The following is a 23,292-nucleotide window of genomic DNA, read 5'->3' on the forward strand; positions in this document are numbered from 1 at the left end:
TTCAGGGGCAGAACGACAGATTTGTATCTTGTCAGCTCGGGGGTTTGAACTTGCAACCTTCCGGTTACTAATCCAACGCTCTAACCACTAGGCTACCCTGCCACCTCTACGCTCTAACCACTAGGCTACCTACCGCCTCTACGCTCTAACCACTAGGCTACCCTGCCACCTCTACACTCTAACCACTAGGCTACCCTGCCACCTCTACACTCTAACCACTAGGCTACCCTGCCACCTCTACACTCTAACCACTAGGCTACCTGCCCCCTCTACACTCTAACCACTAGACTACCCTGCCACCTCTACACTCTAACCACTAGGCTACCTGCCACCTCTACACTCTAACCACTAGGCTACCCTGCCACCTCTACACTCTAACCACTAGGCTACCCTGCCACCTCTACACTCTAACCACTAGGCTACCTGCCACCTCTACACTCTAACCACTAGGCTACCTGCCACCTCTACACTCTAACCACTAGGCTACCCTGCCACCTCTACACTCTAACCACTAGGCTACCCTGCCACCTCTACACTCTAACCACTAGGCTACCCTGCCACCTCTACACTCTAACCACTAGGCTACCTGCCACCTCTACACTCTAACCACTAGGCTTCCCTGCCACCTCTACACTCTTACCACTAGGCTACCCTGCCACCTCTACACTCTAACCACTAGACTACCCTGCCACCTCTACACTCTAACCACTAGGCTACCCTGCCACCTCTACACTCTAACCACTAGGCTACCTGCCACCTCTACACTCTAACCACTAGGCTACCCTGCCACCTCTACACTCTAACCACTAGGCTACCCTGCCACCTCTACACTCTAACCACTAGGCTACCCTGCCACCTCTACACTCTAACCACTAGGCTACCCTGCCACCTCTACACTCTAACCACTAGGCTACCCTGCCACCTCTACACTCTAACCACTAGGCTACCCTGCCGCCTCTACACTCTAACCACTAGGCTACCCTACCACCTCTACACTCTAACCACTAGGCTACCCTGCCTCCTCTACACTCTAACCACTAGACTACCCTGCCACCTCTACACTCTAACCACTAGGCTATCTGCCACCGTCTCTACACTCTAACCACTAGGCTTGTATGCATCCCAAATGACACTCTAACCACTATGTATCTGCCCCCCATACACTCTAACCACTAGGCTACCTGCCACCTGGGACACACTCTAACCACTGAAGATCCAGTTGACCTCTGACACTTTAACCACTAGGGGACCTGCCACTTTAGCAAATTGTAAACTACTCAAACAAACACGCGGCCGAAGAAAAAAAATCTCCCCTCCATTCAGCAGTAATTCCCTGTTTTGTTGGTTGCTTCTGCTCCATGGTTTCATGCAGGGTAGCCTAGTGGTTAGAGCATTGGACTGGTAACCGAAAGGTTGCAAGTTCAAATCCCCGAACTGACAAGGTACAAATCTGTCATTCTGCACCTGAACAGTCAGTTAACCCCTGCCTCCTCTGAACTCTAACCACTATGTTCTTATCTGACCCCCTAGTTAAATAAAGGTAAAATTAAATGTTTGCCTTGTGAAGCAATCTAACCAGGAAGGCTACCCTGCCGCTGTACTTTTTAGACAGACAGAAAGTAAACCCTTCCTCGGATACTTAACCATAATTCCCTCTCCCGGTCTACCTCTACCCACGGTAGGCTACCCTGCCACCGGCACTAGACTCTAACCACTAGGCTACCCTGCCTGTCAGATGACACTTTGTGATCTAACCACTAGCTGAACTGACCCCTATGCAGTTCTGTAACCTCTAGGGAGGATGTTGAATTAGACAGGTCTGGAGTCAGCTCTGTAATCTCTACCCGTAGGGAGGATGTTGAATTACCACCTCTGGAGTCAGTTCTCTAACCACTAGGATGTTGACCTACCAGGTCTGGAGTCACTCTAACTCACTAGGGGAGGATGTACCTACCAGGTCTAGTCAGCTCTAACCACTAGGCTACCTGCCGATGTTATTTTATTCATCTTTTTCATTTTATCTCACCGTAGGGAGGATGTTGAAAGACAGGTTGTATGCATCCCAAATGATCCCCTATTCCCTATGTAGGATGTTGCAGACAGGTCCCAGTAATTGCTGAAGTACACTACCCGTAGGGAGGATGTTATTTAGACAGGTCTGGAGTCAGCTTGTAATCTCTACCCGTAGGGAGGATGTTGATTTAGATCCAGTTGATCAGCTCTGTAATCTCTTTAAGAGGATGTTGATTTCGACAGGTCTGGAGTCAGCTCTGTAATCTCTACCCGTGGGAGGAGAAAGACAGGTCTGGAGTCAGCTCAGTAATTCCCTGTTTTGTTGGTTGCTTCTGCTCCATGGTTTCATGCAGGGTAAGCCTAGTGGTTAGAGCATTGGACTGGTAATTAGACAGGTCTGAGTTCAAAGCTCTGTAAGCTGACAAGGGACAAATCTGTCATTTGACAGGTCTGGAACAGTCAGTTAACTCTACCCTAGGCCGTCATTGAAAATAAGAATTTGTTCTTAACTGACTTGCCTAGTTAAATAAAGGTAAAATTAAATGTTTGCCTTGTGAAGCAATGTCAAGGAGGAAGAACTTTTTTTTTTAAAGCGCTGTACTTTTTAGAGACAGACAGAAAGTAAACCCTTCCTCGGATACTTAAGGATGTTGATTTAGACAGGTCTGGAGTCAGCTCTGTACACTCGGCCCGTAGGGAGGATGTTGATTTAGACAGGTCTGGAGTCAGTCTGTAATCTCACCCGCGGGAGGACCCCGCCTTCAGATGATCAGCTTTGTGATGTTGAGAAATGCAATAGCTGAACTGACCCCCTATGCAGTTCTGTAACCTCTAGGGAGGATGTTGAATTAGACAGGTCTGGAGTCAGCTCTGTAATCTCTACCCGTAGGGAGGATGTTGAATTAGACAGGTCTGGAGTCAGTTCTGTAATCTCTACCCGTAGGGAGGATGTTGAATTAGACAGGTCTGGAGTCAGCTCTGTAATCTCTACCCGTAGGGAGGATGTTGATTTAGACAGGTCTGGAGTCAGCTCTGTAATCTCTACCCGTAGGGAGGATGTTGAATTAGACAGGTCTGGAGTCAGCTCTGTAATCTCTACCCGTAGGGAGGATGTTGATTTAGACAGGTCTGGAGTCAGCTCTGTAATCTCTACCCGTAGGGAGGATGTTGATTTAGACAGGTCTGGAGTCAGCTCTGTAATCTCTACCCGTAGGGAGGATGTTGATTTAGACAGGTCTGGAGTCAGCTCTGTAATCTCTACCCGTAGGGAGGATGTTGATTTAGACAGGTCTGGAGTCAGCTCTGTAATCTCTACCCGTAGGGAGGATGTTGAATTAGACAGGTCTGGAGTCAGCTCTGTAATCTCTACCCGTAGGGAGGATGTTGATTTAGACAGGTCTGGAGTCAGCTCTGTAATCTCTACCCGTAGGGAGGATGTTGATTTCGACAGGTCTGGAGTCAGCTCTGTAATCTCTACCCGTAGGGAGGATGTTGATTTCGACAGGTCTGGAGTCAGCTCTGTAATCTCTACCCGTAGGGAGGATGTTGAATTAGACAGGTCTGGAGTCAGCTCTGTAATCTCTACCCGTAGGGAGGATGTTGATTTAGACAGGTCTGGAGTCAGCTCTGTAATCTCTACCCGTAGGGAGGATGTTGAATTAGACAGGTCTGGAGTCAGTTCTGTAATCTCTACCCGTAGGGAGGATGTTGATTTAGACAGGTCTGGAGTCAGTTCTGTAATCTCTACCCGTAGGGAGGATGTTGATTTAGACAGGTCTGGAGTCAGCTCTGTAATCTCTACCCGTAGGGAGGATGTAGGGAGGATGAATTAGACAGGTCTGGAGTCAGCTCTGTAATCTCTACCCGTAGGGAGGATGTTGATTTAGACAGGTCTGGAGTCAGCTCTGTAATCTCTACCCGTAGGGAGGATGTTGATTTAGACAGGTCTGGAGTCAGTTCTGTGACTCTTCTTTTATTGAGCTAATCTTTTTATCCCGATTTTTCATTTTGGGGCTTTGATTGAATCAGTATCGCATAAGATCAGCGTTATAGCGTGATTGACATTTAATGGAAACGTTTTTGACAGGTTTGAGGCTGTAATCTCTACCCGTAGGGAATTTTAGACAGGTCTAAATCTGTCTGCTCATTCAGAAATCTTCTTTACATTCTTGAGCTAACAACGTATTTTTCATTTTGGGGCTTTGATTGAATCGTAGCTAAGATCAGCGTTACAACGTAGCTCAACCGCGTTTCAACATAGCTCAACCGCGAATTCACAACGTAGCTCTGTCTGCTCATTCACAACATAGCTCGACCGCGCTACAACGTAGCTCAACCACGCTACAACGTAGCTCGACCGCGCTACAACTTAGCTCGACCGCGCTACAACGTAGCTCGACCGCGCTACAACGTAGCTCAACCGCGCTACAACGTAGCTCTTCCCGCGCTACAACATAGCTCAACCGCGCTACAGGTTGAATGAAGCCCTTGGACATTTTACGACCCACACCACTAACCCACAACCCACGACCCACTTCCCTGACCCACATCCCACGACCCACAACCCACGACCCACTTCCCTGACCCACATCCCACGACCCACAACCCACGACCCACTTCCCTTACCCACATCCCACGACCCACAACCCACGACCCACTTCCCTGACCCACGACCCACAACCCACGACCCACGTAATGTAATATGGAGTGTACCCTCATGAGCACCTCTTCCGTATTCATCAACTCTTATGGCAAATGGGTTAGTGCTTGTGTGACCTTCAACCTTTCTCAAGGCCCCAGAATGCCTTGGCCTTGCTTGACCTTTGGAACTCTCTAGACTCTAGTGTGGTACAGTAGCCCAGCTTGTTAATGACTGTGATATGAGTTGTTGTGTCGTAAAGCAATTATGAATGTCTTGAGTAGTGCTTACGAAGCTCTAATGTACGCATTATAACGAGAACCTTGTACAACGCAGTCCTCATGTCAGATCCTTTATGGTGCACATCTGTGCATGTGTTTGTCAGTATTCTGTATGTAAATGTATAATATATATAATGTATAGCGAGCTCTGTGTAGTCGGAATACAACAATGATACCATGTTTATACAAAACGAGGATATGCACAATATTGACATTGTGTAAAATGATTATTATGATATATGTATTATCTTGCTCATACATACGTACGCATATGGTATTCCTGTGTGGTATTTGAATTATATATATATATATATATATATATATATATATATATATATATATGTATATACAGTACCAGTCAAAAGTTTGGAAATACCTACTCATTCAAGGGTTATTCTTTATTCTTACTAGTTTTTAAATTGTAGACTAATAGTGAAGACATCAAAACTATGAAATAACACATATGGAATCATGTAGTAACCAAAAAAGTGTTAAGCAAATTAAAATGTATTTTATATTTGAGATTCTTCAAAGTAGCCACCCTTTGCCTTGATGACATCTTTGCACACTCTTGACATTTTCTCAACCAGCTTCACCTGGAATGCTTTTCCAACAGTCTTGAAGGAGTTCCCACATATGCTGAGCACTTGTTGGCTGCTCTTCCTTCACTGCGGTCCAACTCATCCCAAACCATCTCAATTGGGTTGAGGTCAGGTGATTGTGGAGGCCAGGTCATCTTATCCAGCACTCCATCACTCTCCTTCTTTGTCACATAGCCCTTTCACAGCCTGGAGGTGTGTTGGGTCATTGTCCTGTTGAAAAACAAATGATCATCCCACTGCAAACCAGATGGAATGTCGTATCACTACAGAATGCTGTGGTATCCATGCTGGTTAAGTGTGCCTTGAATTCAAAATAACCCACTGACAGTGTTGCCAGGAAAGCACCCCCACACATCACACCTCCTCCTCCATGCTTCACAGTGGGAACCACACATGCAGAGATCATCCGTTCACCTACTCTGCATCTCATAAAGACACAGCTGTTGAAACTAAAAATCTAAAATTTGGACTCATCAGACCAAAGGACAGATTTCCACTGGTCTAATGTCCTTTGCTCGTGTTTTTTGGCACAAGCAAGTCTCTTCTTCTTATTGGTGTCCTTTAGTAGTGGTTTCTTCGCAGCAATTCAGCCACAGAGACCTGATTCACACAGTCTCCTCTGAACAGTTGATGTTGAGATGTGTCTGTTACCTGAACTCTGTGAAGCATTTATTTGGGCTGCAAACTGAGGTGCAATTAAATGAATTTATCCTCTGCAGCAGAGGTAACTCTGGGTCTTCCTTTCCTGTGGCGGTCCTCATGAGAGCCAGTTTCATCATAGCACTTGATGGGTTTTGCAACTGCACTTGAAGAAACTTTAAAAGTTCTTGAAATTTTCCAGATTGACTGACCTTCATGTCTTAAAGTAATGATGGACCATCGTTTCTCTTTGCTTATTTGAGCTGTTCTTGCCATAATATGTACTTGGTATTTTACCAAATAGGGCTTTCTTCTGTGTAACACCCCTTCCACAAATGAACTTTTAACAAGGCACACCTGTTAATTGAAATGCATTCCAGGTGACTACCTCATGAAGATGGTTGAGAGAATGCCAAGCGTGTGCAAAGCTGTTATCAAGGCAACGGGTGGCTACATTGAAGAATCTCAATACCATTTTTTGGTTACTACATGTTTCCATATGTGTTATTTCATAGTTTTGATGTCTTTACTATTATTCTACGATGTAGAACATAGTTCAAATAAAAACCTTTGAATGAGTAGATGTGTCCACTGATCCTGTATTCACATACTGTACTATAAGGATGGTTAACATTTTGAGAGTATGTGAAATGCAACAGCAATGATATTAAAAATAAAGTCATTGTTTTTTCATAATGTTTACATTGTGTCATATAATTTAATATGATGTATATGAGATGTTATATAAATTGTGTGTGCTTTTTTGGTAGCAGAGCCAGTCAGTTAAGGGTGCAGGTTGGTGTTTCTACGTCGTAATATTTCACTGTCTGCATTCTACGATGAATCCATATTATCCCTTTGAAGAATATACAGAGGATCAATGGATATTTTCAGAGTACAGATCTGTCAAAGGAAAGACAATGAATCACAATCCTTTGGACCAGCAGGGCCTCAGTAAATCCCACACACACACACACACACACACACAGTGATATCAATAACATCACTACTAAATGGCGTCTTGACATTCTTGTCTTTTTACCTGTTCTTCTTACTCTCTTCCTTTCCTCCTTCCGTCTTCCTTTCCTACTTCCGTCTTCCTTTTCTCCTTCCGTCTTCCATTCCTCCTTCCGTCTTCCTTTCCTCCTTCCGTCTTCCTTTCCTCCTTCCGTCTTCCTTTCCTCCTTCCGTCTTCCTTTCCTCCTTCCGTCTTCCTTTCCTCCTTCCGTCTTCCTTTCCTCCTTCCGTCTTCCTTTCCTCCTTCCGTCTTCCTTTCCTCCTTCCGTCTTCCTTTCCTCCTTCCGTCTTCCTTTCCTCCTTTTGTCTTCCACTCTTCCTTCCGTCTTCCATTCCTTCCTTCTTATGCAGATTGTCTCTGAGTCCGCGGCTCTGCCCTGATCCACCGGGGGCTCTGCCCGGATCCACCAGGGGCTCTGCCTGGATCCAAATGGGGCTCTGCCTGGATCAACCGGGGGCTCTGCCTGGATCAACCGGGGGCTCTGCCTGGATCAACCGGGGGCTCTGCCCGGATCCACCAGGGGCTCTGCCTGGATCAACCGGGGGCTCTGCTTGGATCAACCGGGGGCTCTGCCTGGATCAACCGGGGGCTCTGGAGTAATAGTGACCAGTAGCAGGATAAATAGATACTAATGGTAATATATACATGTAAACAGGAGTAATAGTGACCAGTAACAGGATCAATAGATACTAATGGTAATATATACATGTAAACAGCAGTAATAGTGACCAGTAACAGGATCAATAGATACTAATGGGAACGGCAATCAATAATCAATAATCAATGAACAGCAGCGCAGGAGGTTTCCCTCCTGTGCGTGTTCTCTGGTGTGAAGTCAGATGGCTAATGAATCAAATCAATAATCATTATAGCAGCAGCGTGGCTGTGAGAGGTAGCAGTGGTCGTGAGCCATTTAATAACAGTGACGATAAAGAGAAACGAATGCCGTTTGGAACGTCACCACACAAATCCCTCCCACCACCCACATGTTCAAGGGTTGGAGGAGGGCAGATGCTTGGGGGACCAGCAGAAGGAGCCCTGTCGATCACACGGTATGCTCACTCAGACACTCAGCAGTCATGGTCCTGATTACCAAGGGGATTATCCCCATTCGCTGTTGAGGAAATGCAACTGACTGTAGGAAACACACGGACACACTACTAACACAGTACTTGAGGAAATGCCACCGACCACAATGGAAACACCCACTGAGTTTATTTTAGTCGCGGTGTCTTTGCAAATGTATGCTAATACAATTGACATGAGAGTCAAGAGAAAGGCAAATCATTCCTTGATAGCAAAGAAAATAACTATTTTTAGAAAGTCCTATTGATAGTCCTATTGGTAGTCCTATTGATAGTCCTATTGATAGTCCTATTGATAGTCCTATTGGTAGTCCTATTGATAGTCCTATTGATAGTCCTATTGGTAGTCCTATTGATAGTCCTATTGATAGTCCTATTGGTAGTCCTATTGGTAGTCCTATTGATAGTCCTATTGGTAGTCCTATTGATAGTCCTATTGATAGTCCTATTGGTAGTCCTATTGATAGTCCTATTGGTAGTCCTATTGATAGTCCTATTGGTAGTCCTATTGATAGTCCTATTGATAGTCCTATTGGTAGTCCTATTGATAGTCCTATTGGTAGTCCTATTGATAGTCCTATTGATAGTCCTATTGGTAGTCCTATTGATAGTCCTATTGGTAGTCCTATTGATAGTCCTATTGATAGTCCTATTGGATAGTCCTATTGGTAGTCCTATTGGTAGTCCTATTGATAGTCCTATTGGTAGTCCTATTGATAGTCCTATTGATAGTCCTATTGGTAGTCCTATTGGTAGTCCTATTGGTAGTCCTATTGATAGTCCTATTGATAGTCCTATTGGTAGTCCTATTGATAGTCCTATTGGTAGTCCTATTGATAGTCCTATTGGTAGTCCTATTGATAGTCCTATTGGTAGTCCTATTGATAGTCCTATTGATAGTCCTAATGATAGTCCTGTTGATAGAATTAGCTACTCTGACCTGATACAAAATTATTTAAACCACTTATTGTTTTTAAAGTGATGTTTTCAGAAACCCTTTCAGTATACATTAAAGACCTTTAAACCACAGTCATCAGATCGCTTTTCTTCTGGGGGGGGGGGGCTGTAGAATCTCTAAATAGTGACCATGTTACATGAACCTGTTATTGACGATTCAGACCTGATTCACATACAATAAATGTTTTGTCATTTTTGATTAGCATTTTATTGAGATATTCAACTCAACAACACCACTGTAGTTAAATAAATAAATGTATACAATTAAATTACTCTTTAAAATGTAGAAATATAAAAAATAAAAAATAAATAAATAATTTCAAATGCAATTTAAATAGCAATTAATACAATATATACCCTTAGTGGCTCCCGAGTGGCGCAGCAGTCTAAGGCACTGCATCTCAGTGCTAGAGGCGTCACTACAGACACCCTGGTTTGATTCCAGGCTGTATCACAACCGACTGTGATTGGGTGTCTCATATGGCGGAGCACAATTGGCTCGGTGTCGTCTGGGTTAGGGCAGGGATTGGCCGGGGTAGGCCGTCATTGTAAATAAGAACTGACTTGCCTAGTTTAAATAAAGGTTCATAATAAATAGTAAATACAGACAACAATACAAGTATAATTAACTAAAACATAATCATAAATATATTTAAATAAATAAATAATGAATTCATAATGAATTCATGACCAATGTAGTGGGCCACAATGCTTAAATACATTAAATCATACTGTATGTCAGAATACCATCAGATAGTAGAATATATATATATATATATATATATATATAGTGTGGGTTGGTTTATGTGCTGTGGATTGTAGTTCAGCATTAGCATCATAGACATTTACTGTCATGGTAACACCATGGCAACACTTGTTAAACAATAAACCCCAAGTATATATAAACAAACTGCTACAGTTCAGATAGATCGGTGTCATTTCTCTAGCCTGGTTCCACATCTGCTTGTGCTCTTGCCTACATCATGCTGTCATGCAAGCCCATGTTTGGCATGACAAGGAGTGGCATGATGGCACAAACAGACTGGTACCCAGTCTATAATTCCTCATCTTTGACAGAAGAGTAAAAAATAAAAAATAAAAAATAAAATGCATTGGCTTTAACACGAAACAACACGATGCCTTAACCTCAGTCAACTTCAGTAGATGAAACGGCCCAGACTCCTATAAGGTAACCTTCCATTATCCTCTTCTTCATCGTAGCTGTTTAACCCCTCCAACTGTGTGAACCTTTTCCCCCTCACACTGAGGCTACGTCCCAAACGGCACCCTATTCCCTATATAGTGCACCGATAGTTAAAGTATAGGGTGATTTGGGACGTAGCCTTCCTCTCTATCGTCATGCCATTTTCGTCCGTCTCACAAGGCGAACACGCCAAAGAAGTTTTTCCCAGCTCCACTCTCCAGATGGGGCAGGAGCCTGTTCTCTGTGACTGTCCGGAGCCTGTCTCCCTTCTCCAGGCTGAACACGGCTCCCACATACACTGCGTTATACCACTGTCCTTCGCTCGCCTCGCTGCTGGAAGACTTCTTACACACGGTGCGTACAGAGTTGAGCAGCATCTGGTACTCCTTGTTGTCTTCGGTGCCGTAGCTTGGGGACCAGCGCGTGACCGTGTTACTCAGGTGAACCATCTCCTGGTTGTTAGGGTGCTTGGGGTCGGCCTTGCAGCTGACGCGGAAAGAGACCTGGCTGTAGACGAAGTATAGGCCCGGCTGGGGGATCACAATCTCGTTGTTGTTGAGTTTAAGACCCCCCTGTGAGAGTCCCTGGCCCTCATCGTCTGTCCACTCCACTGTGGTCTTGTATTTTTCACTGCCGTTGTACTCACCTGGGAGACGAGACGAGACGAGAGAGAGAGAGAGAGAGAGAGAGAGAGAGAGAGAGAGAGAGAGAGAGAGAGGGGGAGAGAGGGAGAGAGAGAGAGAGAGAGAGAGAGAGAGAGAGAGAGAGAGAGAGGGGGGAGGGAGAGAGAGAGAGAGAGAGAGAGAGAGAGGGGGGGGAGAGGGGGGAGGGAGAGAGAGAGAGAGAGAGAGAGAGAGAGGTTAACATGGGAAATAATGAACCTCTTCCAAGGTCCACATCGGAAATAAATATATGCATTTAACGCTTGTATGTGAATTCCTTTGGGGTTCTTTGTACTTTTAATTTGTTTTTAACTGTACAAATCATTTTAACCCCCCCCCCCCCCCCCCAAATAAATAAAGTCAAAGTGGTTGAGATGCAGAGTGGTTGGACATGAATATAATTGACTGTAGATATTGACGGACAGAGCACTACGACACCATCTATCGAGGCAAGTTGTAAATGAGCCGGTTCGACTTTGACTTCATACCGTATGTCAAACAGGCTTGATTCATTCACAGCTTCGAATCCCCATTTCAAGGTCAAGGGTCAAGTTTACATTGCATATATCCAGATTATTCACCCTGCAGACGAGTTCGTTCCAGTTCTACAGTGCTGTTGAAAGGACTCTAATACGGCATCCTGTCAGGTAACCTTCCCTCATCCAAATAGCACCCTATCCCCTACATATGGGTCCTGGTCAAAACTAGTGCACTATATAGGGAGTAGTGTGCCACTTCGGAAGCAGACATTGTATACATTACTGTAAAGTGTCATCTTACCTTCTAGATGAATGGCAGCCTTTCTGTTTACAGAGAGTTGTCTCAGTGTATGCTGAAGTTCTGAAGAGGGAAGAAGACAGAGACTTAGAAAACTGACACTTCTGAGGGTGAATTCTCTCTCGTTAAACTCCATATAATGCCGTACTGCTGCGAGAGCTTATCTTACACATTTAGGTGTTCTTGTCTCAAATTGGCACTCTATATTCCCTATATAGTGGACTACTTTTGACCAGGGCCGACAGGGCTCCTGATATAGGAATGCAATGGAGAATACCTCCTTTGTCAAGAGAGTAGCGGTATATATTCAGCACTATAACGCCATGCTACCAGCAGTAGAACATATAGAACCTGACTGGAAAAAAAAGGAAAACAAACTCACCATCAACTTCCTCGACCTGATCTTGTCTCTGAGTTAGAGGAAAAGAGAAATGAAGAAAGTTAGTCCCGTGATCGGTTTCACATTGACGCTACACATGAGATATATGAGATATACAGAGATTTACAGAGATTTACAGAGTTTTACAAAGATACATGGTGATATATATACATATTTAAATATATATATAGATAGATAGATAGATAGATAGATAGATAGATAGATAGATAGATAGATAGATAGATAGATAGATAGATAGATAGATAGATAGATAGATAGATAGGTAGATATGTAGATATGTAGATATATAGTGATATACAGAGATATACAGAATATATGTAAGTAAAAGTAGATTTAAATCTAAAATGTAAATATCGCTACAGAGATATACAGTAGTTTCAATCAGGATCTAAGTTCAACTTCAAAGTTCAAACTTTACTTATCAAATTGCTGATGGAACACATTTGACATCAGCTCATCCAAAATAATCCAGTTCCCTTATCGATTTAACGAGCCATTATGCCACTAAGAATGAATGATAAGGTAAAATCGCCTGTATGTGTTCTTACCTTCATCCAGGTGATGAAAAGTGCAGCTGAGACACACAGTGCCATGGCCAGCAGGGCACCGCACAGCCTCCACCGGTGTGTGGACTTCTCCCGTACCAGGGTCACGGTCGTTGCTGGGTACACAGGGCCACTCTCCACGTCTAACATCACTCTGCTGCAATCACCTGCCATCGTGTAGTAGAACCTTCCGTCAAAGTCCTTAGTATCCAAGAGAAGCCTGGAGCTCCAATGTCAATCAAGCTGGTTTGCGATAGGTATACAAGTTGGTAAACTCAGAATAACTTCAGTAGCTAAGTTCCCACAGTGGTATTAGAGGTTGACTGTGTTTTGAAGGTAGTAGGTAGTGACAGGCCTGCTGATTGATTGACTGATACTCTCACTGCTGCTGTTATATACATCTAGCTGCCAAGGGAAACCCCAGTGATGTCACTCAGAGTGGAGGCTAGCAAGGGAACAGAATTTTGGAGGAGGAGGAGGCGTGGGTAATGGCTGGAGGGACCTGTGGTTTTTCACAATTGAGAAAGGTATTGAAACCCACACACAGGAAGATCAGCTGCTACATGCAATACCCTAATAAACGAAACTAAATGAAACAGCTGACCACACACACACACACACACACACACACACACACACACACACACACACACACACACACACACACACACACACACACACACACACACACACACACACACACACACACACACACACCTGTCTCACTCTCTCTCTCTCCCTCTCTCTCTCTCCCGAAGTAAACGCCAACATCCCTCTTTCTAACTTAATCTTTACTCTGTTCCTTATTAATCAATTCTATTTTCCTTTCGTTTCTACGGGATTTTTTTCTTTTGTTTTTGACTTTCCTTCTTTCTTGGCCTTTTAATGTTCTGCTTTTCACTGAACTTTATTTGCTACATATCGACGTGTTTTCTACTTTTGCATGTCCGTTAGTATTAGCACTGGTGGCTGGTGAGAAGGACAGAGCAGTCTATTGAGTGACAGACGACGTTGTGGTATAATTTTACTTCCGTAAAGGGGATATAGCAGTTAGTATGATGTTTTTATATGTGTATATATATAAGGATAAACGTAAATGCTATGTTACTGTATGTTCATGGTAATGCAACATCATCACTGCTACACTGCTGCTACGTTAAAGGTACATTGGCGCTGTACATTCTCACAAACAAACATCCTCATTTGCCAAATATGGGCCCACAGAGATGTGTCATGGCTGCTATCTGTAATGGTTTAACTGACACTTCCTTCCATCTCTTTTAAAATAGGCCAAGCATACAGGGAGGGGGGAGAGGGGGGGGGGGAGTCCCCCATCTCCCCCATCTCCCCCTCTCTCTAAGTATTTCAGCCTCTTATTTTCCCAAAGTGAATTTCCCCATTGCATTAATGTAAATGTATGTAATGCATTGAGAGATACTTATTGTTAATGTAATAATGAAACAATGTGTTGTGTGTATCTTTGTATAGTGGAAACGTAAGTAATAAAAGATCATAAGAAATTTAGCTTTACTATGATAAAACATTATCTATACAATCGTTGATCATTTAGTAGGATGTACGGTGTCCATATTTAGTTGACAGGTAGCCTAGTGGTTAGAGATTTGGGCCAGTAACTCGAACAGGTTGCTGGATCGAATCCCCGAGCTGACAAGGTTCTGTCATTCTGCCCCTCAACAAGGCAGTTAACCCACTGTTCCCCTCAACAAGGCAGTTAACCCACTGTTCCCCTCAACAAGGCAGTTAACCCACTGTTCCCCTGAACAAGGCAGTTAACCCACTGTTCCCCTCAACAAGGCAGTTAACTCCACTGTTCCCCTCAACAAGGCAGTTAACCCACTGTTCCCCTCAACAAGGCAGTTAACTCCACTGTTCCCCTCAACAAGGCAGTTAACCCACTGTTCCCCTCAACAAGGCAGTTAACCCACTGTTCACTGGTAGACTGTCATTATAAATAACAATTTGTTCTTAACTGACTTGCCTAGTTAAATAAAAGTTAAATAAAAAAACAAAAATATCCTCGGAACCTGAACACACGGAGCAAATGGAGCAGCTGAATCTCTTCTTTCAAAATAAGGGTTGTTTTTCCTCCCCCCTGTTTTTTAAATCACAAAATGATCATGATCCTTTGGGTAATTTGCAATGTTCAATTATATTTAGAGCTAATCTGTATTAAAATAGATATGTCCATTTGATATACGATACAATAAATAACAGATTGCATTTTCTACCACCCCTCCCCCCATCGCCTCAAGATTACGCTTTGCTTTATCTTGGCCAGGTCGCAGTTGCAAATGAGAACTTGTTCTCAACCAGCCTACCTGGTTAAATAAAGGTGAAATATATATATATATATATATATTGCTTTGGCTCCCTGCCACTCAACACTGTGTTGGTTCAGTGTCGTTAGAAAGCACGAGTTACACCCCTGGAGTTTAAAATCAAAAGGCACGAGCAAAAGAACGTTCTTTATCTATTTTGATGTGCTGTTGTTACATGTTGGTCGTTGTTTCATGTCTGATGAACTCAGGGTGTTGCTAGAGTACAGTATATATATATATATAAAATCAGGAAAAAATCAGGAAAAAGCATTCAATTGTCATACTTTAATAAAAGTAAACATACCTTAATAGAAAATGACTCATGTTAAAGTGAAAGCCACCCAGTAAAATACTACTTGAGTAAAAGTCCAAAAGTATTTGGTTTTAAATGGACTTAAGTACAGTGGTGGGAAAAGTACTCTACTGTCTTGAGTAAAAATACAAAGTATAAGTTACTACTAGACATAATATCCCAAATCAGAAGGCACATGTTTCTTTCTTTTTTAAATGTATGGACAGCAAGGGGCACACTCCACTCCACTCCACTCCACTCCACTCCAACCCTCAGACATAATTTACAAACGCAGTATTTGTGTTTGGTAAGTCCGCTAGATCAGAGGCAGTAGGGATGATAACGCATTATATTGATAGATGCCTCTTGCTGTCCTGCCTGGGCATTCTAAATGTAATGAGAACTTCTGAGTGTCACGGAAAATGCAGGGTGTAAAAAGCACAGATTTTCATTAGGAATGAAGTGGAGTAAACGTACAAGTTGTCTAAAAAAATATAAATAGTAAAGTAAAGCACATAAGCCCCAAAAAACTACTTAAGTAGTATATTTTACTTAGTTACTTTATACCACTGCATATCATTTGAGCGGCTTGACACGAGCAAATTCATTGTAATTTCACGTTGCCTGTAAGAACCGAGAGCAATGCTGGCAGTCTGATTCGGCTTCGTTGTTTCGCAGCCTCTGACTCCGAGCCTTCCATCAGCCCACCGAAGGTTGTTCCTTTGTCCGGTAGCTCGCGGGCTGACAGTTACTAGCTTGCTAGAAGTATTCTGTAGGCCTAATATTACATAATTAAATCTATGAAATGTTTTTTTTCTTCCCAAACTGTTAACAAGCAATCAACACCATTCTGAATTTTTTTTGTACATATATTTTGCGAACATTAATCAGTTAAATCATATTGTTAAAATATTTTCATTCAGTTACTAAAGTAACAGTCCTGGCTGTTCCCTATATGAGAGCGGACCGGAGCTGCTTCGCAACGCAGCCAAGCTGTGTCTGTCTGTGTCTATGTGCAAAATGAAAAACGACAGGATATTTGTACCTCGATAAAACAGCTCTGCTTTTGCTCGGTAAATACTAATACTACCAAATACGGCATTTATACTCTCGTTTTATCAAATATGTATGCTGCTGAGTCAAGTTAACAAAATAAAAAAATGTTTGCGATAAAGGGGACCGGTCAATTAGTGTGCTTGCTGAGACTACACTTTTGTTATTCCTCATACTTTTCATGATTATTCTATTTCTTCATGATGTGTTGTCAAATATGCAAACAGTATTTATAGTCGCCTAGTCCTGTAACTGCACCTTACAGATTTGTTCAAATCCAAAACGTATTTTCTTCTTCTCTTATCTTGAAAAGACAAGATTCTCATCGTTGGCAACAATCACATGATTTCCGTTCAAAATGTGTGATTTTAAGAACCAAAAGGCAATTACATTATGTATGCAGACAGGCTGTAGCCTATATGAGTAGCTTGCAAAAAAAGGTATGAAGTTGCTCTTATGAAAGAAAAGGTTGAAAACCTCTGCTCTCGCCCAAACCGTTAAAATGTAACCCATATTACCGGAGCTAGATATTATTATTTTAATTGCAGATTTCGGGCCGTAATATATGCATATATATCGCTGGCCCCCCAAAAATGCTAATTTCATAATGATAATTATAAATTAATATGTATGCAATGTTGTGTTTATGTGAACATAATCTATGACCAAATTTAAATGCAAAACTCCAGTTTGCATTTTCAAGTTGACAGTTATTGTTCAAGTCCTACCAGATAACACTGCCAAACTGAGAAAGAAAATAGTTTAAAGATAAATAAAAATTCACATTTCTATTTGTACTACTTTACTGTGATTGCATTATTTGCAACAAAAAAATAAAAATAAAAATTTATTTGCAATTTAATAATGCTTTTTCCTTAACCTATAAGTACAGAATTAAAATTCTTATTAAAAAATTCAATATTATTCCTCCTATTTTCAATTATGTTTCTCCATTGTTGTCATTGTTGTCATGCCAACTTTCTTAACAGTTTGGCCTGTCAATCGATCACTGTAGGTGGGGGTTTTTAGGGAAGGGGGCATGATGTTTATGAGTCACAGATTTGGTACGGTTTCAGACCCGCCTATTTGTTATTGGGGGTGGGATTTTCAGGGAAGGGAGTAGATTAGTAAACTAGTCATCAAAACATGTTTTCTATATAATTTATTGTGGCAAAATGTAAGAAGGATTGTTGTGTTCTGTTCATAAATATTGATTCTCCTTGTTAAGAAACAATACAGAATTTCAGGAAAACTGAGCCCCCGCCCCCTCCCCCTCCCACAAGCTTTTGCACCCCCACTTTCAGACAAACTCAGGCACCCATACTTATTAGAATGGCCCCAGTCTCATCCTGTTCTGTTTTGCCTCATCCAGTCTCATCCTGTTCTGTTTTGCCTCATCCAGTCTCATCCTGTTCTGTTTTGCCTCATCCAGTCTCATCCTGTTCTGTTTTGCCTCATCCAGTCTCATCCTGTTCTGTTTTGCCTCATCCAGTCTCATCCTGTTCTGTTTTGCCTCATCCAGTCTCATCCTGTTCTGTTTTGCCTCATCCAGTCTCATCCTGTTCTGTTTTGCCTCATCCAGTCTCATCCTGTTCTGTTTTGCCTCATCCAGTCTCATCCTGTTCTGTTTTGCCTCATCCAGTCTCATCCTGTTCTGTTTTGCCTCATCCAGTCTCATCCAGCTGATTTTTAACAACTGCATCCACTCAGTGTCGTATTCAGAGGTAATACTGTAAAATCAGTGGTAAAGATGATAAATAGTGACTGTGTATTATTTTGTGTGTACTTATTTAACCTTTATTTAAACATGGAGTCACATTGAGATTAAAAATCTATTTTTTTACAAAGATATCCCTGTACACGATACAATAAAAACAGAATATTAAAACAACATACATACGTGTATTTAAAACAATATAATTCAGCACAATAAAAATAAACATTTAATAAAAGCAAATCACATTCAACTACATAATCAATCTATAATGTAAAATGCCTGAGTGACACCAGCACATCTAACTGCAGTGAATTCTGCAGATTGTTCCACAAAGTAGGGATAAAAAAATAAATTAAAAAAATGCAGATTTTCCCAAATCTGTGGAGACTGGAGGGATCTCTAGTGTTATCCATTCCTGTGAAAGGGTTTGGTAACTTCTGATTTTTTTAATCTTAATTAACGATGTTACATATAGAGGGAGTTTCAGTCAGATTGCTTTGTACGTAAAAGAGTATTAAGCTTTCTTCTTACAGACAGAGAGAGGTCCACATTTTATACAGACTACAATGACGAGTCCTAAAATGGTCCCCTGTGATAAAACGTATTGCTGAATGGTAGACAGTGTCCAAGGGTTTTAAAACAGAGGTTATGCCTCATGCATGTAAACAATATCACCAAAATCCAATACAGGGAGAGGCATTGTTTGAACAATCTTTCTCCTATTTTTAATACTAATGCGTGATTTATTTTGATATAAAAAAAACTATTGGATCTTAGCTTCAGATTTTTGATATGCATTACGAAGGACAACTTCCAGTTACGAAGGACAACTTGTCGTCAATCCAGACACCAGGGTACTTATATTGACAAACAAGCTTAATTTGGGCTCCATTTATAGGGCACATAAACAGGTCCTCAGGGTCAACATTTCGTGACCTAGAGAACAGCACAAGCTTGGTTTTACTTGTATATAACACTAATTTATGATCTGTACATGATTTCTGATTTGAATCAAAGTCATGCTGAAGTTCACGAATGGCCTGCTGCACCGAGGTGGCACAGGAATACAAAACTGTGTCATCTGCATAGAGACGAATGTTACAAGTATTAAGTGTTTCCTATTTCATTAATTAATTAATATACAAGGTGAACAATAATGGACCTAAAATAGAACCCTGAGGAACACCTTTTTGAATCTCAAGAAATTCAGATTTAGCCCCGTCTATCAAGATGGCCTGACTTCTGTCACTAAGATAATTCAGATTTAACCCCATCTATCAAGAAGGCCTGAGTTCTGTCACTAAGATAATTCTGAAACCATAAACAGGCTGTATATCTCAGGCCGACTCTTGATAATTTCTTCAGCAAAACAGAATGATCAGCCGTGTCAAATGCCTTTGACAGGTCAATGAACAAGGCAGCACATTAACCAAGGATTCAAGAATCTTAGCTAAACAAGGTAGTCTTGAAATGGGGCGATAGTTGTCAAGATCCTTTGTATCCTCACCCGTATGGAGTGGCAGCACATACGCGGATTTCCATGCTTTTTGAGCACTTCCTGATAACCATGTTAAATAAAACATGTGGGCTACCGAGCCAGCAATAAGCCAGCACATAGGTAGACCAGGCTCAAAATTATCAGCCCCTGGGGATTTAAAAAAATAATAAAGCATTCAGGACCTCTTCATTTGTGAATTTCCAAAAAGAAAACTCCTGACCAGCATTTTCAGTATCATTCAATAGAGTTTCACCATCTACATCCAAACTACTCTTTTTTTTCAAGAGCTGGCTTTGAAATACATTCAAATATCAAGCCCGCAGAGATAAAATGGTTATTAAATGCATGAATGATATCAATTTTGTCGGTAATAGGACCAGAATCTAAATGGATGTCTTGGGAAGAGAGAGAAGAGGAGACACAAGCCTTCAGTGATTTAACAGCTTTCCAAAATGTAGCTGGGTTCCCTGTACATTCACACATATCAATGGACGAACATATTTGTAACTTTGTGACACATTTACTCAGTCTGTGAGGATGTTACAGATTCACCAATAATATCCCTAAGTGAGTTAGTGTCTGACTGTCCTCTGAAGCCCGGATTTCTCACACGAGACAAGGGGTTTGGAAGTAGGTGATGTCATCGAAATTACTTAACAACTACAGAGCCGTGTGGGAGTATATTTGTAGCCAGTGTACTGTATGACATGTTCACATTCTAGGGATTTGCCTATGACTGAACGGCTATATTTAGCGCTTCCTTATTTTGAGCGTGAGGATATTTGAATAGATAAGTACTAATAATGAAGGGGCAACATTATGTCACACACATTATGGAAACAAGTAACAACAAACATCCCACATAAATCCCAGATCTACATTCTAACTGTCACGCCCTGACCTTAGAGAGACGTTTTATTTCTCTATTTGGTTAGATCAGGGTGTGATGTGGCGTGGGCATTCTATGTTTTGTTTTCTATGTTTCTTTATTTCTATGTTTTGGCCGGGTATGGTTCTCAATCAGGGACAGTTGTCTATCGTTGTCTCTGATTGGGAATCATACTTAGGTAGCCCTTTTGCCCTCCTTTCGTGGTGGGTAGTTAACGTTGTTTGTAGCACTAAAGCCCTGTAAGCGTCACGGTTGTTGCTCGTTTTGTTTTGTTGGCGTCATTCCAAAATAAAGAGGAAAATGTACGCTCACCAGCGCGGCACCTTGGTCCACTTTTTTTAATTAATTTACATTACTCATTCATTCAACTGGCTAAATAAAATTAGACTGTTTGATCACAACAACAACAACAACAAAAAAAATAAGTTAATAAATCACACAAAGTGAACAATTTAGTAAACAGACACTCAACAAATACGTATTTATTAAAGTATGGGCTGAGGTGGATCAACAGAGTTAAGAGCCCTAGAAAACACATTAAAGCTTTGTAATTACAACACTTTCTGTCTAGGTGCAAAACACCTGATGGTGACTGGTCCAGCATGAGTAATAAGATGACACACACACACACACACACACACACACACACACACACACACACACACACACACACACACACACACACACACACACACACACACACACACTATATCAAGAACAGCTCAAATAAGGAAAGAGAAACGACGGCCCATCATTACTTTAAGACATGAAGGTCAATTCGAAAAATGTCAATAACATTGAACGTTTCTTCAAGTGCAGCCGCAAAAACCATCAAGTGCTATGATGAAACTGGCTCTCATGAGGACCGCCACAGGAAAGGAAAACCCAGAGTTACCTCTGCTGCAGAGGATAAGTTCATTAAGAGTTACCAGCCACAGAAATTGCAGCCCAAATAAATGCTTCACAGAGTTCAAGTAACAGACACTTCTCAACATCAACTGTTCAGAGGAGACTTCATGGTCTTCATGGTCTAATTGCTGAAAAAAACACTACTAAAGGACACAAAAAATAAGAAGAGACTTGTTTGGGCCAAGAAACACAAGCAATGGACATTAGACTGTTGGAAATCTGTCCTTTGGTTTGCAACCGCCGTGTCTTTGTGAGACACAGAGTAGGTGAACGGATGATCTCCGCATGTGTGGTTCCCACTGTGAAGCATGGAGGAGGAGATGTGATGTCTTTGTGAGATGCAGAGTAGGTGAACGGATGATCTCCGCATGTGTGGTTCCCACTGTGAAGCATGGAGGAGGAGATGTGATGTCTTTGTGAGATGCAGAGTAGGTGAACGGATGATCTCCGCATGTGTGGTTCCCACTGTGAAGCATGGAGGAGGAGGTGTGATGTCTTTGTGAGATGCAGAGTAGGTGAACGGATGATCTCCGCATGTGTGGTTCCCACTGTGAAGCATGGAGGAGGAGGTGTGATGTCTTTGTGATATGCAGAGTAGGTGAACGGATGATCTCTGCATGTGTGGTTCCCACTGTGAAGCATGGAGGAGGAGGTGTGATGTCTTCGTGAGACGCAGAGTAGGTGAACGGATGATATTCGCATGTGTGGTTCCCACTGTGAAGCATGGAGGAGGAGGTGTGATGTCTTTGTGAGACGCAGAGTAGGTGAACGGATGATCTCCGCATGTGTGGTTCCCACTGTGAAGCATGGAGGAGGAGGTGTGATGGTGTGGGGGTCCTTTGCTAGTGACACTGTCAGTGATCTATTTAGAATTCAAGGTACACTTAACCAGCATGGTTACCACAGCATTCTTCAGCAGTAAGCCATCCCAACTGATTTGCGCTTAGTGGGACTATCATTTGTTTTTCAACAGGACAATGACCCAATACACCTCCAGGCTGTGTAAGGGCTATATGACAAAGAAGGAGAGTGATGGATTGCTGTATAAGATGACCTGGCCTCCACAATCACCCGACCTCAACCCAATTGAGATGGTTTGGGATGAGTTGGACCGCAGTGAAGGAAGAGCAGCCAACAAGTGCTCAGCATATATGGGAACGCCTGGAAAAACATTCCAGGTGAAGCTGGTTGAGAGAATGCCAATAGTGTGCAAAGCTATCATCAAGGCAAAGGGTGGCTACTTTGAAGAATCTCAAATATAAAATATATTTAGATTTGTTTAACACTTTTTTGGTTACTACATGATTCCATATGTGTTATTTCATAGTGTTGATGTCTTCACTATTATTCTACAAAATAGAAAATAGTAAAAATACATAAAAACCCTTGAATGAGTAAGTGTGTCCAAACTTTTGACTGGTACTGTATTTAAGATCTTAACATGATAATACTGCAGCAAAAGGATTTGAACATTTAGTCCCATAATGTCGTTTGATCGATGGTTAGGCAATTAGCTGACCAAAAAGTAGGCTACTGGAAAAGAACCATACTGTTAATTTAATGTGTCAGTGTGGGTTTTCAGTGAATTCATGTCAATCGCGAAGATCATCTGCATTTTCTGCAGCCCAGGACAATTGCCAGCCACAAGATCCTACATCTGAGAAATGTGAATAGGGTGCAGTTTTTTTGGCTTTAACCGATGTGTTTCACCTGGCATCTCATTTCGAGATGGTGAATGTTTTTTTTGTTTGTTGTTGTTTTGTTTGGAGTGTCA

General features: G+C 42.0%; 1 protein-coding gene across 1 annotated transcript; it reads right to left on the reverse strand.

The window, feature by feature from the left end:
- Nucleotides 1–10,323: 10,323 nt before the first annotated feature.
- On the reverse strand, nt 10,324–13,270 carry tnfa (tumor necrosis factor a (TNF superfamily, member 2)). The gene is made up of 4 exons (XM_064982565.1): nt 12,825–13,270; nt 12,259–12,286; nt 11,880–11,939; nt 10,324–11,083 (listed from the first exon to the last, which is right to left on the reverse strand). Exons 1-4 carry the CDS (start codon nt 12,993–12,995, stop codon nt 10,611–10,613), a joined length of 732 nt encoding a protein of 243 aa, XP_064838637.1. The 5' UTR covers nt 12,996–13,270; the 3' UTR covers nt 10,324–10,610.
- Between the last annotated feature and the right edge of the window lie 10,022 nt (nt 13,271–23,292).

This window comes from Oncorhynchus masou, chromosome 13, assembly GCF_036934945.1.
Source record: "Oncorhynchus masou masou isolate Uvic2021 chromosome 13, UVic_Omas_1.1, whole genome shotgun sequence".
Taxonomy (NCBI): Eukaryota; Metazoa; Chordata; class Actinopteri; order Salmoniformes; family Salmonidae; genus Oncorhynchus; species Oncorhynchus masou.